Source organism: Monodelphis domestica, chromosome 7 (genome assembly GCF_027887165.1).
Source record: "Monodelphis domestica isolate mMonDom1 chromosome 7, mMonDom1.pri, whole genome shotgun sequence".
In the NCBI taxonomy this organism is placed as follows: Eukaryota; Metazoa; Chordata; class Mammalia; order Didelphimorphia; family Didelphidae; genus Monodelphis; species Monodelphis domestica.
Genome location: NC_077233.1, coordinates 261,845,887 through 261,861,013, shown reverse-complemented (window position 1 = coordinate 261,861,013; position 15,127 = coordinate 261,845,887). Strand labels below are relative to the sequence as shown.

Sequence of the window (15,127 nt, the reverse complement as noted above, 5' to 3'; positions counted from 1 at the left end):
ATTTATCAATTGGGGAATGACTTATAGTCTTATAAATTTGACCCAGTTCTCTATATATTTGAGAAATGAGGCCTTTATCAAAAAAATTTATTGTAAAATTTTTTCCCAGTTCTCTATTTTCCTTCTAATCATGGCTTTATTGGTTTTGTTTGTATAAAACCTTTTTAATTTAGTGTGTTCAAAATTATCCCTTTTATATCCTGTTTGGTCATAAATTCTTCCCTTATCCCTATATCTGACAGGCAAAATATTCCTTGATCCCCTAATTTGCTTTTGGTATCACCCTTTACATCATATCCTATTGTGTTGTAACAATGATTACTCAAGAGGCCATAGCATCCACCTTGTCCATCTCTATTAAGAGATCTGGACCTATGTTTCTTGGTGGTGGGTTCACTTCTGGGGGAGTCTGACCAGTAAAAAAAGAGAATCATCAGTTCTCACAGACTCAGTGCCAGGATCCATTGTCAGAGACATATAGTTGAATCAAGATGGTAAAGGTGGGAATCAATGGATTTGGCCGTATTGGGCGTCTGGTGACCCGGGCTGCAATCAACTCAGGGAAAGTGGACATTGTGGCCATTAATGACCCCTTCCTTGATGTCAACTACATGATTTATCTGTTCATATATGATTCCACCCATGGCAAGTTCAAGGGCAGTGTCACAGCTGAGAAAGGAAAAATGGTGATCAATGGAAAAGCCATTACCATCTTCCAAGAACGGGATCCCACCAATATTAAATGGAAAGATGCTGGAGCTTTATATGTCGTAGAGTCCACTGGTGTCTTTACCACCATAGAAAAGGCTAGTACTCACTTGAAGGGTGGAGCCAAGCGAGTCATTATCTCTGCGCCTTCTGCTGATGCCCCTATGTTCGTGATGGGAGTGAACCATGAGACATATGAAAATACCCTTCAGGTTGTCAGTAATGCCTCCTGTACTACCAATTGCTTAGCCCCCTTGGCCAAGGTCATTCATGACAACTTTGGCATTGTGGAAGGACTAATGACCACAGTCCATGCCACTACTGCTACCCAGAAGACAGTAGATGGCCCTTCTGGCAAGCTGTGGCGTGATGGGCGAGGTGCTGGCCAGAATATCATCCCTGCTGCCACTGGCGCTGCTAAGGCTGTGGGCAAGGTTATACCTGACCTGAATGGGAAGCTCACAGGTATGGCCTTTCGTGTACCTATTCCTGATGTGTCTGTTGTGGATCTCACCTGCCGCCTAGAGAAACCTGCCAAATATGAAGATATCAAGCAAGCAATAAAGAAGGCATCAGAAGGTCCCTTGAAGGGTATCCTGGGGTACACTGAGGAGCAGGTTGTGTCTTCTGACTTCATCACTGACACCCATTCTTCTACGTTTGATGCTGAGGCTGGTATTTCCCTCAATGACCATTTTGTCAAGCTCATTTCTTGGTATGACAATGAGTATGGTTATAGTAACCGTGTAGTAGACCTTATGGAGTACATGGCCACCAAAGAATAAAATGGAAGCTCATGGATCTTCATCCTCAGCCAGGGACAGTTTCCAACACTGGAGAGACCTTATCATTAATTTATTTCCCTTTATTGGAAATCTCATACCATATTCATAATACTTGGCCCAGAGTAACCCCATAATAGGAAGGAGAAGCATTGAATCCTATCTTATGTGTCATCAATAAAGTCATCATATTCAGTGCAAAAAAAAAAATGGACAGGCCTTTTGTCTGGTTACTACTCATTAACTCTTTATATATCCACCTAGGAGTCCAAGGGAAAACTTCTCTAGGCTTATGTCTAGGGTTCCCCCAAAATGGAAAGTAGAAAGATATACACTGTAAATCTAGTATGGGATAGCTATTTATTACTTTGACCAAAAGTCAATACTAAATCCAAAAGATAAGTACGAATTAACAGAAAGGCAAGCAGCAACAATAAGAACTGTTATACTCTTTTGAAAGGCATACTTAAAAAGATGATTAATGCATCAGGGCAATGTAGTTTTCAGGTCTGCTTAAAAGGCATTTTACAATTCACCTTATTTCTATGTCATATTAGCACTTCCCTCCAAGTCCACATCTGGAGAGGGGATAGGATTCATTCTCCAATGGTGATTATCTGTTAAATAAGCATTGCATCTAGTGCAAGAGTATTCCTCCAGAATTGTACTGACTGGGGTCCAATGATAGCCCTCACTAAAACTCACAAGATTGACACCGAGACAAAATATGTCTGTCTTGGGATTCTTTTTTTATCACTTGTGTCCAAAAAAAGAATGTGAATCACTAGAAACAACTAGGGCTTTGAGATCCAGCCTCATTTAATAGAGAGATCATGATTTCTCACCAGAAGCCCGGGGAAGGAGAGCTATTTGCCACATACCAAATTGAAGAAAGAGGGCAGAATCACCCCCTTTTTTTAAGCCCATTTAGTATTCCTTTCCTTCTGGTGTAGTGGCCCATCTTATCTGAACAGTGATTTTATTTTATTTTTATTTTTTATTGTTTTCTGGTTTCTTTTTTCCCCTTTTTAATTTTTTTAAAATTTCATTTAATTAGTTAATTCTGAATATTTTTCCTTAGTTACAAGAATCATGTTCTTTTCCTCTCCTCCCCCTCCCCTCTCCCATAGCCAATGCATGCATGTGTCCTTGATCAAAACCTATTTCCATATTATTGATATTTGGACTAGGGTGATCGTTTAGATTCTACATCCCCAATCATATTCCCATCAGCCCATGTGATCAAGCAGTTGTTTTTCTTCTGTGTTTCTACTCCCACAGTTCTTTCTCTGAATGTGGATAGTGTTCCTTCTCATAAGCCTCTCAGAATTGTCCTGATCATTGCATTACTGCTAGTAGAGAAGTCCATTACATCTGATTGTGCCACAGTGTATCAGGCTCTGTGTACAATGTTCTCCTGGTTCTGCTCCTTTCACTCTGCATCAATTCCTGGAAGTCATTTCAGTTCCCATGGAATTCCTCCAGTTTATTATTCCTTTGAGCACAATAGTATTCTATCACCAATATATACCACAATTTGTTCAGCCATTCCCCAGTTGAAGGGCATCCTCTCATTTTCTAATTTTTGCCATTACAAAGAGCGCAGCTATGAATATTTTTGTAGATGTCTTTTTCCTTATTATCTCTTTGGAGTACAAACCCAACACAGTGCTATGGCTGGATCAAAGGGCAGACCGTCTTTTAGTGCCCTTTGGGCATATGAACAGTGATTTTAAATGTCTCTTCTGCATCCTTTGTAAACTTAACATCATTCCATGGATGGCTGCCTTAATAATTTGGTCTTTTTCCATTTTAATTGTGAATGATTTTTAAAAGTTGTTTTTTAATATTAAATTTTTATTAGTTAAAAAAAACAAAAGCTTTGACATAGCCACCTCCTCATTCACCTCACCTTCTGGTTCTTGCAAAGTCAGGGTCCAATGAATCATTCAGGGTTTGCTGTGTCATTCCAAAACAATATTTCTTTCAGTGATAAGTATGAGTTTTCCCTGGAAGTGGCCAGGGTAATTCAGCTCATCTGCTAGGCCCATCTCCACACATGATTCATGAGATTTGAGTCCCTCTAGAGCAGCAGTTCTCAAACTGTGGGTCGCGACCCCAGCGGGGGTTGAACGACGAAAACACAAGGGTTGCCTAAAACCATTGGAAAATACATATTTCCGATGGCGTTAGCCACTGAGAAATCATGCTACTTTACAGCAAGATCTCGGAAAGAACAGGGACCCTGCTGCCCGCACATTGTACTAATATTAGTTATGTATCAGCAGCCCTCCCCTGATGAGGGGCGATGGATTTACCCTGTTGCCTGGAGACTGGACTCAAACAGAGACCCAGAGAGAACACCAGACGCTGGCTCAGGAGGGGTTACGAACAAGTCCTGGAGCGGATAACAGAGCCAAGTAACCCCAGCAAAGTGAAGCCTCAGCTCGAGCTGGAGGGAGACAACAGGAAGAAGAAGGCGGACCCCCTCCCCAGGCAGGACTTACCTCCCGCCCCAGCGCTCAGGCTGCCTCCTGCTGGATTAATATTTCTCAACATATAGTTAAATATTGTTTTTGTGATTAATCACTATGTTTAAATTATGTTTTATTTGTAGCAATGATATTACAGCAATACATAATGCATATCAGGTATTTACATTCCGAATCATAACTGTGGCAAAGTTACAGTTTTGAAGTAGCCACCAAAATAATTTTTTGGTTTGGGGTCACTGCAACATGAGGAACTGTATTGCGGGGTCACGGCATTAGAAAGGTTGAGAACCACTGCTCTAGAGCTATATGTCCAAATAGGTCTTAAGTGAATATTTGTTCAAAGAAATTCATTTGGGCATTCACTTATATAGGGTGCTGCATTCTGCTTCTCAGCATGCAGTAGGTAATAATAAATACTCATTCCCTTCCCTTCATTGCAATATCAGATAAGGCATTACTATAAGAGCAAAACACTATCCACAAAGAGTGTAAACTATATCCCCGGTGTTTCTGGTTTCACAATTTTTTACTGTATTGATAGACCAAATTAGAAGGAGAGAAAATTGTGCCATTGCCTAGTTTGGTTCCTTTTTTTTGTTTTTTAAATTCATTTGACTAAGATTACTAAATGTGTTTAGAGTTTTTTTCCTGTGGCATTTCCATTATCCCAGGACTCTCTTGGACAAATAGTAGGTCCCCTTGATTTCTCCCAAAGTACACTTTCTATCTGTATACCTCTCTCATTTCTCTTTGTCTCATTATTGTGGTATCCAGTGAGACCTGTCATACCATTGCCTTCAGGAAGTGAAGTTGGATCGAAAAATCTCAAGGAATTTCTTTTTTTTCCCCTTTTTTCCCCTTTTTAAAAATTGTCATGCAAAACACACTTCCACATTGCTTCTAAGAGCACAGTCATACATAACCAAAACCTCAAAATAAAACCAAAAATAAACTGATGTGAAAGACGACTCCAACAGTTCTTTCTCTGGAGGTGGACAGCATTCCCCATCTTTAGTCTTTCAGGATTGTGCCAGATTTATGCATAACTGAGAGTAGCCAAGTTTTCACAAATAGTCATCATCCAATATTACTGTTCTTGTGTCCAATGTTCTCCCAGTTCTGTTTATTTCTCTCTGGATCAGTTCCCAGAGAATTTCTTGAAGCTTGGTAAAGTCGGTCCATCATCAATCATTCAGGTAAGAAATGTGAGAGCTGAGATTTAAATCAGATCTTCCTGATGCTAACACTCTTATCTGCTACTGCCTCTTGGCACTCTCTAGTAAAAGGAGACATTAAAGTTTAGAAGCTTCTTCAAACTTCATACTAGATGTATCAGTAGATAGAAAGTCAGGCCTAGAAACAGGAGATCCTGGGTTCAAATCTGGCCTCAGACACTTCCTAGCAGGTCGACCTTGGACAAGACACTTAAGTTCGATTGCTTAGACCTTAGTGCTCTTCTGCCCTGAAACCAATATTTAGTATCAATTCTAAGACAAAAAATAAGGGTTTAAATTTTTAAAAAATTAAAGCAAACCTGTCCCAATACATTATGGGAAGGGTCATGGTATCCCCAAGGACAGCTAGGTGGAAGGTCCGTCTTCATAATGTGCTAGACGTTCATTATCTAATTTCCAAGTATCTGGTGTGCAGGTCAGGGAAGGCTTTGGTATGGGATAACCAGCTGACTTTAATACACCTTACCCTGATCTATAGGGAAAATAGTAAACATTTCTTTCATTCTTTCAAGGCTTCCTATGATCTATTCCCACCTTTATTGTTTAAAGTTTTTGACCAAGGGCCTGTGCTCAATTGAAAGGAAGGTTACAACTGGCTTAAATTTTTGTTTTGTTTTCTTTTGTTTTGTTTTTGAGAGAAACACAAAAATTCTACATGCCTGTTTTTATTAAGATTATATGATTGAAATTTTAAAGAAGAGAAATTTTAGTTCTGTGTTGAAGAAGAAAAGAGGAGTTGGGGGGGGGGGGAGGAGCAAAAGAGAAGAAATAAGAAATTGGCAAGAGAGGGACAGAGGGAAAGTAAAGCCCATGAGAAGTTGTCATTAGATGTCTTGCTAAGTGCTTACCTCCTGCTCTGCTTTCATACTGAAGGACCAGCTCTCCACCTAATACCATGTGGCACACATGCTGGAGGGGGCTGCTCCCCTCCCCCTCTCCATCATGCCTAATCAGCCCAGTGGGCAGTGGGGCTCCCGTGTGGCATAAGAATTGCCCTTTGTGCACTTGGTCTCCATCACTGACTTAGTAACGTATTCTTTTCCCCAGCAGATGAGACTCTCTCTCCTGCCTTTCTGGTGCCAAAACATCCCTACAATCCCCATTGATCTCCCTCACTGAACCCTAAGCTATCCTCTGCCACAGAAGCCATGCTTCTGTTCTAATTCTACCCCCAGAGAAGGAGCTTAGCTCTGCTGATCTCTTTAGCATCTGTTTCTGAGTGCCACTGGTGTGTAAAACACTTACGATGGGTGCCTGGAGGCTGAAAAATGGACATTGTGAGTGTATAATCGATGTCATTACTTTTCTTCTCGATAGGTGTGGGAATCTGAAACTAAAAAGAATGTTTAAATGAATGTTAAAAATAAATAAAAAATAAAAGGAAACATATGGACAGCCCTGGTTCATGGTATAGTAGAAAGGAATATGATCGGTATACAAAATCATCTTACAAAGCAGACTATGTACAGATACAGAGGGATACATGAATAAAGTGACATGTGAGATAGAAATGTTATGTAGGTTTTGGAAAAGTGAAGGGTGAAGAGGAGGGAGAGGCTTTCCAAGTAGAAAACACAACAGGAGTAAAACTATAGTGGTGAGAAAGCATAGTAGGAAAGTATGTTCCTGGAATATCCAAGTCCAATTTGAGACTACTCAGAGTGTGTGTGTCAGGGAGGAGTAGAAAATAAAAGATCTTGTTTTCCTTGTTTTCCTAGAAGCCAAGGAAGTAGCAAGGAGGGGGGGAAAAATATATATATATACATGAACATATATGTATATATATGTATATTTAAAGAAAATAAAGCTGGAAGAGGTAGCTAGGTGGTTCAATAGATAGAAAGTCAAGCCTAAAGACAGGAGGACGACGTGGGTTCAAATCTGGCCTCAGACTTTTCCTAGCTATGTGGACAAGTCATTTAATCAATTGCCTATCCCTTACCACTTTTCTGTCTTGGAACCAATACTAAGTATTGGTTCCAAGACAGAAGGTAAAGGTTTTAAAAAAAAAAAAAAGGAAAGAAAAGAAAGCTGGAAAAGATAGATTGAGGAGCCAGAGCATGGAGGGTCTTGTTTGATTGCCAAATAAAAAATAAAAATACAACTTAATTCAATACTACTCCATGAAAATAGAGACCTTGTTGTCATAGCTTAAATGTGTATCTGTTGTGCATGTGAGGCAATGGACACCTAATAAATAAATGTTTAATTAAATTGGCAATAGGGAAGCCATGAAGGTTTTGACTGTTAAGAGATATGGGACCCTGGAAAAGCTCTTGATAAGATAGGAGGGCTGTTAAATAGGTTTATTTTAGCAGCTGGAAATGTGGAGCCAAGAAATACCATTTCTGAAATTTTTTTTTCAGAAAATTTTCAGATTGCAGAAAATTCGTGATAGGTGGAATGAAATGAAGAGGTACCAAGTCTGCCCTGTGAGCAAGAATCTGAGGGGTCTCAGAGTATTGAGAAAAAGTAAATTTGGGGGCTAAGAAGAGCAGCAAAGGATTAATTTTAGAGAGAACAGTGTCCTTGGGAATGATGCAAGGAGAGGTCAGGGTAGCATGAGCAGGATGTTGGGAATCTCCTATGGAAAAACAGATTTCTTTTCTTTTATAAAACCCTTATCTTCTGTCTAGTATCAACTCTTAAGGCAGAAGAGTGACAAAGCTAGACAAGTGGGACAGGACACCTAGCTGGGTCCTCCTGATTGCAACCCTCTTGCAACCTGGCTGCCCCCAGAAAGAGCTTCCCAAGAGTACAGCAAGAGACATTCAACTAGCCGGTACCCATTATGTGCCTCTACCGCTAAGAGAGGAGAAAACAGTTAAGCTCATACAAGATAGAAGCAGGATAAACTGGGGACACTCAGAAGGAAGGCACTAAGTTTAAGGAGGACCAGGATAGACCTTGCAGAAGGTTGGACATTCGCTAAAACTGATTGCAGATGAGGGCAGAGAGAGCGCTAGACGTGGGTGACAATTAGTAAAAAACGCCTGCGTTATTCAGAAATGGAACCAAGTCAAGGCTCCATCAGTACATCTTTGCAACAGACCAGGCAAGAGTCAACAAGGACTTGAACTAGGGGGATGGACGAAGGAGGAGAAAGGGGCGTATATTGGAGCTAGATGGCTCAGGGCATAGGATCATTCTTAGTGGACGAGTCACTTCACTCTGCTTGCCTCCGTTTCCTCGTATGTCAACTGAGAAGGAAATGGAAAACCACTCCAGGATCGCTGCCGAGAAAACCCCAGATGGGGCCGCCCAGAGCGGGTCCTGCCTAAACGACTGAACAACAGAAATCCAGGACCCCATCCAATTGCCTCGTGTTCCTCTTGGCTTTAGATCTCCCTCACTGGGGCTTTATAGAATAACTCCCATTCATTCTCTCTCCCAGGCGTCGGATTTCCTTACCAGATAACTCCTCGGGCAGCCTGGCCCAGACGCTGGCCTCCGCCAAGCACACACTGAAGATAGACAGAGACGTGTTTCTGGGCGACTACGGATTCCACATCTCCCAGAGCCTTCCCCTGAGCATTTCTTCCGTCATCACAGGTAGGCTGTGGGGACACGCTCTCTCACTCTAACGGAAGCTCTTGGATGGCAGGGGCTGTTCTTAAAGAAGAAGAGCCTCGCTTAGAGCGTTATTGTTAATAATAATAACTTAATAATAACTCAGGATTGTTTTGAATCATGTAAAGTATTACTATTTTAAATGTCAAGAACTCACACTTAATTTAACGTTGAGGTAGGGAAAGTCTTTTTCTTGCATTATCTCGTTTAATACCCCTGTCAGAACTAGATAAATCGAATCAAAAAAATAGACAAGAAAGAAGTCAGGGGAGTGCATGGAATGTTAGAAAAATTAGAGCTAATTGATATCTGGAGAAAAATGAATAAGGATAAAAAGGAATATGCCTTCTTCTCAACAGCATGTGGCACATAGGCAAAGATTGACCATTTACTAGAGCATAGAAATATCACAAACACATATAGGAAAGCAGAAATCATAAATACAATTTTTCAGATCATCATGTGATAAAAATCATAATGAACAAGGGCTCATGGAAAGGCAAATTTAAAATTAATTGGAAATTAAATAACCTCATTCTTCATTTAATCCTGGCCCTGTAAGATGATTTATTTTTATCATCCCCATTTTACAAGCAAGGGTAACCAAGGCTAAGAGAGATTAGGGGCTGTTGTTATTCCTATTTTTATGGTTGAGAAAACTAAGTCAGAAGTTAAGTGACTTGCACAGGCTCACAGAGCCGTTAAGTGAATAATTTGAACTCAGGTCTTCCAAATTCCAAACCCAGTGATCTGTTATGCCACCTAGCTAACATTCTTCCCATTCTTCAGAGCTTAGCATGGTGCCTGGTAAGGGCTAAATAAATGCTTTTTGATGGATTGAGGAACTCCAGGAATATTGGTAGCTCCTATTCTCCCTCTTGCATGTATTATTAGTGCGACTCCCTAAAATAAAGAACTTGCCTAACTGACCTTATATTGATTTTTTCTCTTCTCTTTTGTGCATTTCCTTTTGTGCTCTTATAGCATTAGTAGAGAAGGGATCCCATGGCTCTTTGAGATCCTTTGTGATATAATTATTATTATTATACTAATTATTATTTGATTTCACTTTAAATAATAGAATTAATTGTATTATGTAATGTAGACATATAAATAATTTTATTATATGATATATTATATAATATTGTATACTATATCCTCATTATTATTATTATGAATTTATTATTAATAATAATAGAATGCCAGACTTGGAATCGGGAAGATCAGATTTCAAACTGTACATCCCACCCAGGGGGCAACTGGGTGGCCCAGTGGATTGAGAGCCAGGCCTAGAGACGGGAGTACCTGGGTTCAAATCTGGCCTCAGACACTTCCCAGCTGTGTGACCCTGGGCAAGTCACTTGACCCCCATTGCCTAGCCCTTACCACTCTTCTGTCTTGGAGCCAATACACAGTATTAACTCCAAGACGGAAGGTAAAGGTTTAAAAAAAAAATCCTTGACCTAGAAATTCATGTTGCAAATTGATGAGTAGCAGGAGCATTTCTTCCTATTTGGGGAGTTAAGGGAGGGAGAGTTATGATTTATTTTTATTCTGAGTAGTTTATAAGCACCAAATAAGATAAACATCTCACATACAAAGCAGGACAGAAATCTTGAATTCATTGTACTTCTCCCTCCAAAAACACAACAAACTTGACGTGTTATTTTTTCTTCTATTCGACATGAATGTATCTAAACATTTTGGATACCCATTTAAATTTTTTAATTTAAGTTTTTAATTAACCAAAATCTGCCTTCTCTTTCTCCTCCCTTCTCTCCCCATGAAAAATCGACACCTAACCTTTGTAACGTACAGGTATCCCTTCCCACATCACAGAACTTAGGGGTTATGGGGTTGGGGATGAGGGACTTGGTGCCTGCCCCCAACCTTTCCACTGTGATCTGGAAAATCTAGTAAATTTTGGGGGGGCTTCTCTTCATACCAGAGAAGAAGTCTGAATTTTTTCTTTTATGGGATGTTTACAGTACTTTATTGTAAAGTTTGTGTTAAGTGTTTGGTCATAGACTCAATGCAGGTCCATGTTAACATGTCTAGCTTTTGTGTATGCTCTGCTAACTTTTGTATTCTTTTAGTAAAAATGTTTAACTTATTTTAACTTCAAAAAAGAAATTATGTATTTATGGTACTAGATGATAAAAACAGATACAATCATATACATAAGATACAATAAAATCATACAATACTGCTGAGTTTCTAAACTATTTGTGTTGTCTGCTGGTCTTTGCATGTTGTCTGTAGCTTGTGTAAAACTCTCCAAAAAACTCTCATTTGATTTCTTATGTCAACAATGGGGAGGGCACAATGTGGAAAGGATATATCCATATATATAGTCAAGCAAAAGAAAATCCCTGATTGGCCGCAACGTTTTCTGTGTTCCTCATTTTGCAAACAAGGAAACTGAAACCCACATAAACTCAGGACTGAGTTAGAAGGAGGTCTTGGCATCTAGTCTCGAACCTTAGAAATTAGACCGACTGGCCCAAGAAGCATACGAAGCATTGCAGTTACTAATTTTATGTCTAATAGGAAGCACGGCTGATGGGAAACTTCTGCCAGGTGATCAGATCCTCCGAATGAATAATCAGTCTGTGGAAGACCTTTCCTATGAACAAGCACTTGATATTTTAAGGTACAATATTGTATGTTTCATATTAACAGAGATAGATATGGGAATATATATAGGTACAGATAGATTATTAAAAGAAATAAATGTTGGTCCAATCAAGAACGCTGCCTAAGAAATATATTAAGTTTTTTTTTCTTTTGTTAAAACAAAATCAAGTTTATTTTCATAATTTTTGTTTCATACAGTAAGATTAATAATCCCTAGAGAATTGACTTTTCTGCCTGACTTGCTAAAACTTTCCTTAAGGCCTATCATTTAAAAGATGGAAGGAGTATCCCATTAAAATATTAACTTTTTAAATTAAAAGACTATTTTTTAATCTTCATATTTCCAATATACAGTAGGCACTTAATAAAAGAGATATAAAAACTGACTTCTGTCCTCAAATTAGGGATGTGCTGGTAAAATGTTTAACAAATTATCTCTCAAAAAAAAAGTATGCATATATCCCATTTTTAAAATTTTATATATTATATATATTTATTTACCAATTACATGGAATAAATTTCCACACAAGTTTTCCTAAGTTACATAACTGAACTTATTTCCCTCCCTCCCTTCCCTTCCCCATCCCAGTACTAACAGGAGGTTCAATCTGAGTTATACATGTATTATCATGCAAAACATATTTCCATAGTGTTCATTTTTGTGAGTAGTCTTTTAAAGCCAAAACCCCAAAACATAAACCCAAATATATATATATATATATATTCCATTTTAAACTTTAATTTGCATTATTAACATTTTCTCCATCACTTTTTTTAAACCTTCTCTTCTTAGTATCAGAAGAGCAGCAAGGGCTAGGCAATTGGGGTTAAGTGACTTGCCCAGGGTCACATAACTAGGAACCCTTATAACCTGTTGTTCAGTTACTGTGTGCTTCCTAGCTCCCCCTCTCCATCACTTTCTTAGTCCTAGACAATCAACAGAGCAATCATTTAAGATCTATTTGCAGTGTTTGCCGACTTGTGGTGTAAATCATACTGATGCTAGCCTATTAACCAGACAAGAGAGATTCCCATGGTAGTACTAGCCTTGGAGATTTACTTCAGTTCTGAAAGAAATCTTCTAGGGAAAGAGAAAAAGAGATTTTCTGATGCCATAATCCTTCTCCTTGGGTTGGGGGTGGGGGGAAGAATGTCTACATCAGCAGTTCTCCAACTTTCTGTCTCAGGACCTCTTTTTTCATTCTTAAAATTTATTGCAAACCTGGAAGAGCTTTGGTTTTCTATAAGTTTTGTCTATGGATATTTACTAGATTAGAAATTATAATGTTTAGCATTATTATAATAATTTTATTATATAGAGTGTAATATATATATAATAATCACAGATGCTCAGAAAGGGTTTTGAAAACTCTCAAGGGTCCTTGGACCATACTTTAAAAACCAATGATCTGCACAAAGATTATATTAAATGGAGACAGCTAGGTAACACGGTGGATAGAGAGCTCAAGTCTGGAGATGGGAGGACATGGGTTCAAATCTGGCCTCAGACACTTCCTAGCTGTGAGAGCTGGGAAAGTCACTTAATCTCAGTTGTCTGGCCCTTACCATTCTTCTGCCTTAGAACTGATACTTAGTATTGATTATAAGACAGAAGAAGGTAAGGATCAAAATAAAATTTTTTTCATAAATAAATAAGGAGGGGGGAAGAGAGAGAAGAAGAAGAGAGTGAAGAAGAAGGAGGAAGGAGGGAGGGGGAGAGAGAGAGAGAGAGAGAGAGAGGAAAGAAAGAAAGAAAGAAAGAAAGAAAGAAAGAAAGAAAGAAAGAAAGAAAGAAAGAAAGAAAGAAAGAAAGAAAGAAAGAAAGAAAGAAAGAAAGAAAGGAAGGAAGGAAGGAAGGAAGGAAGGAAGGAAGGAAGGGAAAGAGAGAGAGAGAGAGAGAATTCTTTATAATTATATATATATGTATATATGTAATTTTAGTCCTGGCCAAAGATGTTATTCCTGCCCACCTCCACCATGAAACAGCTAAAATTTATTTATCTCTTTTTCAGGGAAACAGAAGATTCTCTTTCCATTACCGTTACTCGATGTACTTCGGTAAATTTCCTTATCGTGTTTTTTGGGAATATGACTTGAATATCTAGAAACTTTTAATACCCACCAAATGGAAAATGACCTGAGAATGGAAGGGAAGGCAAATCACAGATGGTGAATGATGCCGTTTGAAAATTAATTGCTTTTTGTAAGATCAGTCTGGTATTCAGTCAGCAAATTTTTTTGAGAACTATTGGTCTGTAGATGAGGTTGTTATTGGGGGAGATCTGTAGGAAAATGAAGCATTATCCCTCCCCTAAAATCTTACAGTGAGAAAAGGGGGAAGATGTTTATTAGAGCACCATGTAAATACCTAGCAGGACATAAGACAGCAGTAAACAGAGATTGACCCATAAAGTAGCACCCCGCACCTCACAGCAGTTCTGAAGACCTATTTTGTTTTGCAGGGAAAGAACCCCATTTCCCTTTAGCCCTCTGTTCCCTTGCCATCTCATGTAGGGGAAAGGAAAGTGAGCTTGAAGAAAGAAGTCATGGGTGAAATGGGTCTCTTAAAAAGCGTGGAAAAAAGCAGAGGATTAGATTGGAATTAAATTTTTGAACATGACATCACTCTATATTCCTACTTTTAATGAAAAGAATGGGGAAGTATGGGATCTTTGTTTTCTCTATGATTAAAATACCACTTTTTAAGCTGCTTTTTCATATGTTCTGGGCTTATGGCTAGGTATTAAAATTCTTGGGAGAGTGGGGCCATGACTTGGAGCTTTTGTTTTGTATTTAGTGGATTTCATTATAAATAATAACAATAATTGGCATTTATGGCATGCTTTGAAGTTTGTGAAAGGCAGCGCATAAAATGCAGGGTTATTCTTGGATTCAGTCAGTTGAGTTCTGTCTGTTATTATCTATTCTACGTGACCCCCATTTGGAGTTTTCTTGGCAGATACTGGAGTGATTTGCCATTTCCTTCTCCAACTCATTTTTAGAGATGAAGAAACTGAGGCAAATAGGGTGAAGTGACTTCCCCAGGGTTGCACAGCTAATCAAGTGTCTGAGGCCAGATTCAGTCAGATTAGAGTTGTTGTTTTTTTTTTTAAGGTTTGACAAGTGCTTTAAAGGTACTAGTCACTTAATTTAAAAATAGAAATTATTTTCCTCGGTCCATAATGTCTGCCTGTATAACTTTAAAAAATACTACAAAAACCTCTGACAAAGGTTTAATTATTCAAATTTACAGAGAACTAAATCAATTGTACAAAAAATCAAGCCATTCTCCAATTGATAAATGGGCAAGGGACATGAATAGGCAGTTTTCAGCCAAAGAAATCAAAACTATTAATAAGCACATGAAAAAGTGTTTTAAATCTCTTATAATCAGAGAGATGCAAATCAAAACAACTCTGAGGTATCACCTCACACCTAGCAGATTGGCTAACATGACAGCAAAGGAAAGTAATGAATGCTGGAGGGGATGTGGCAAAGTCGGGACACTAATGCATTGCTGGTGGAGTTATGAACTGATCCAACCATTCTGGAGGGCAATTTGGAACTATGCCCAAAGGGTGCTAAAAGACTGTCTGCCTTTTGACCCAGCCATAGCACTGCTGGGTCTGTACCTCAAAGAAATAATAAGGAAAAAGACATGTACAAGAACATTCATAGCCACGTTATTTGTGGTGGCAAA

General features: G+C 38.8%; 2 protein-coding genes across 11 annotated transcripts in view; both read left to right on the top strand.

Annotated features, from left to right (window-relative positions):
- The window catches only part of FRMPD1 (FERM and PDZ domain containing 1), a 282,219-nt gene that overhangs the window by 223,941 nt on the left and 43,151 nt on the right, over positions 1–15,127 (top strand). For 9 of the 10 annotated variants that reach the window (XM_007498009.2, XM_056806700.1, XM_056806699.1 and 6 more), the window contains 3 exons: positions 8,615–8,772; positions 11,341–11,443; positions 13,440–13,485. In XM_007498009.2, coding sequence (XP_007498071.2) covers positions 8,615–8,772; positions 11,341–11,443; positions 13,440–13,485 — 307 coding nt within the window. The remainder of the gene's footprint in view (positions 1–8,614; positions 8,773–11,340; positions 11,444–13,439; positions 13,486–15,127) is intronic. The other variant, XM_056806702.1, reaches the window with a different exon arrangement.
- On the top strand, positions 340–6,560 carry LOC130455643 (glyceraldehyde-3-phosphate dehydrogenase-like). The gene has a single exon (XM_056806703.1). The coding sequence runs from the start codon at positions 492–494 to the stop codon at positions 1,491–1,493; it is 1,002 nt and encodes a 333-aa protein (XP_056662681.1). The 5' UTR covers positions 340–491; the 3' UTR covers positions 1,494–6,560.

Excerpts from the sequence above, each read along its gene's own strand:
- LOC130455643 (XM_056806703.1), top strand. The coding sequence starts at position 492 with ATGGTAAAGGTGGGAATCAATGGATTTGGCCGTATTGGGCGTCTGGTG.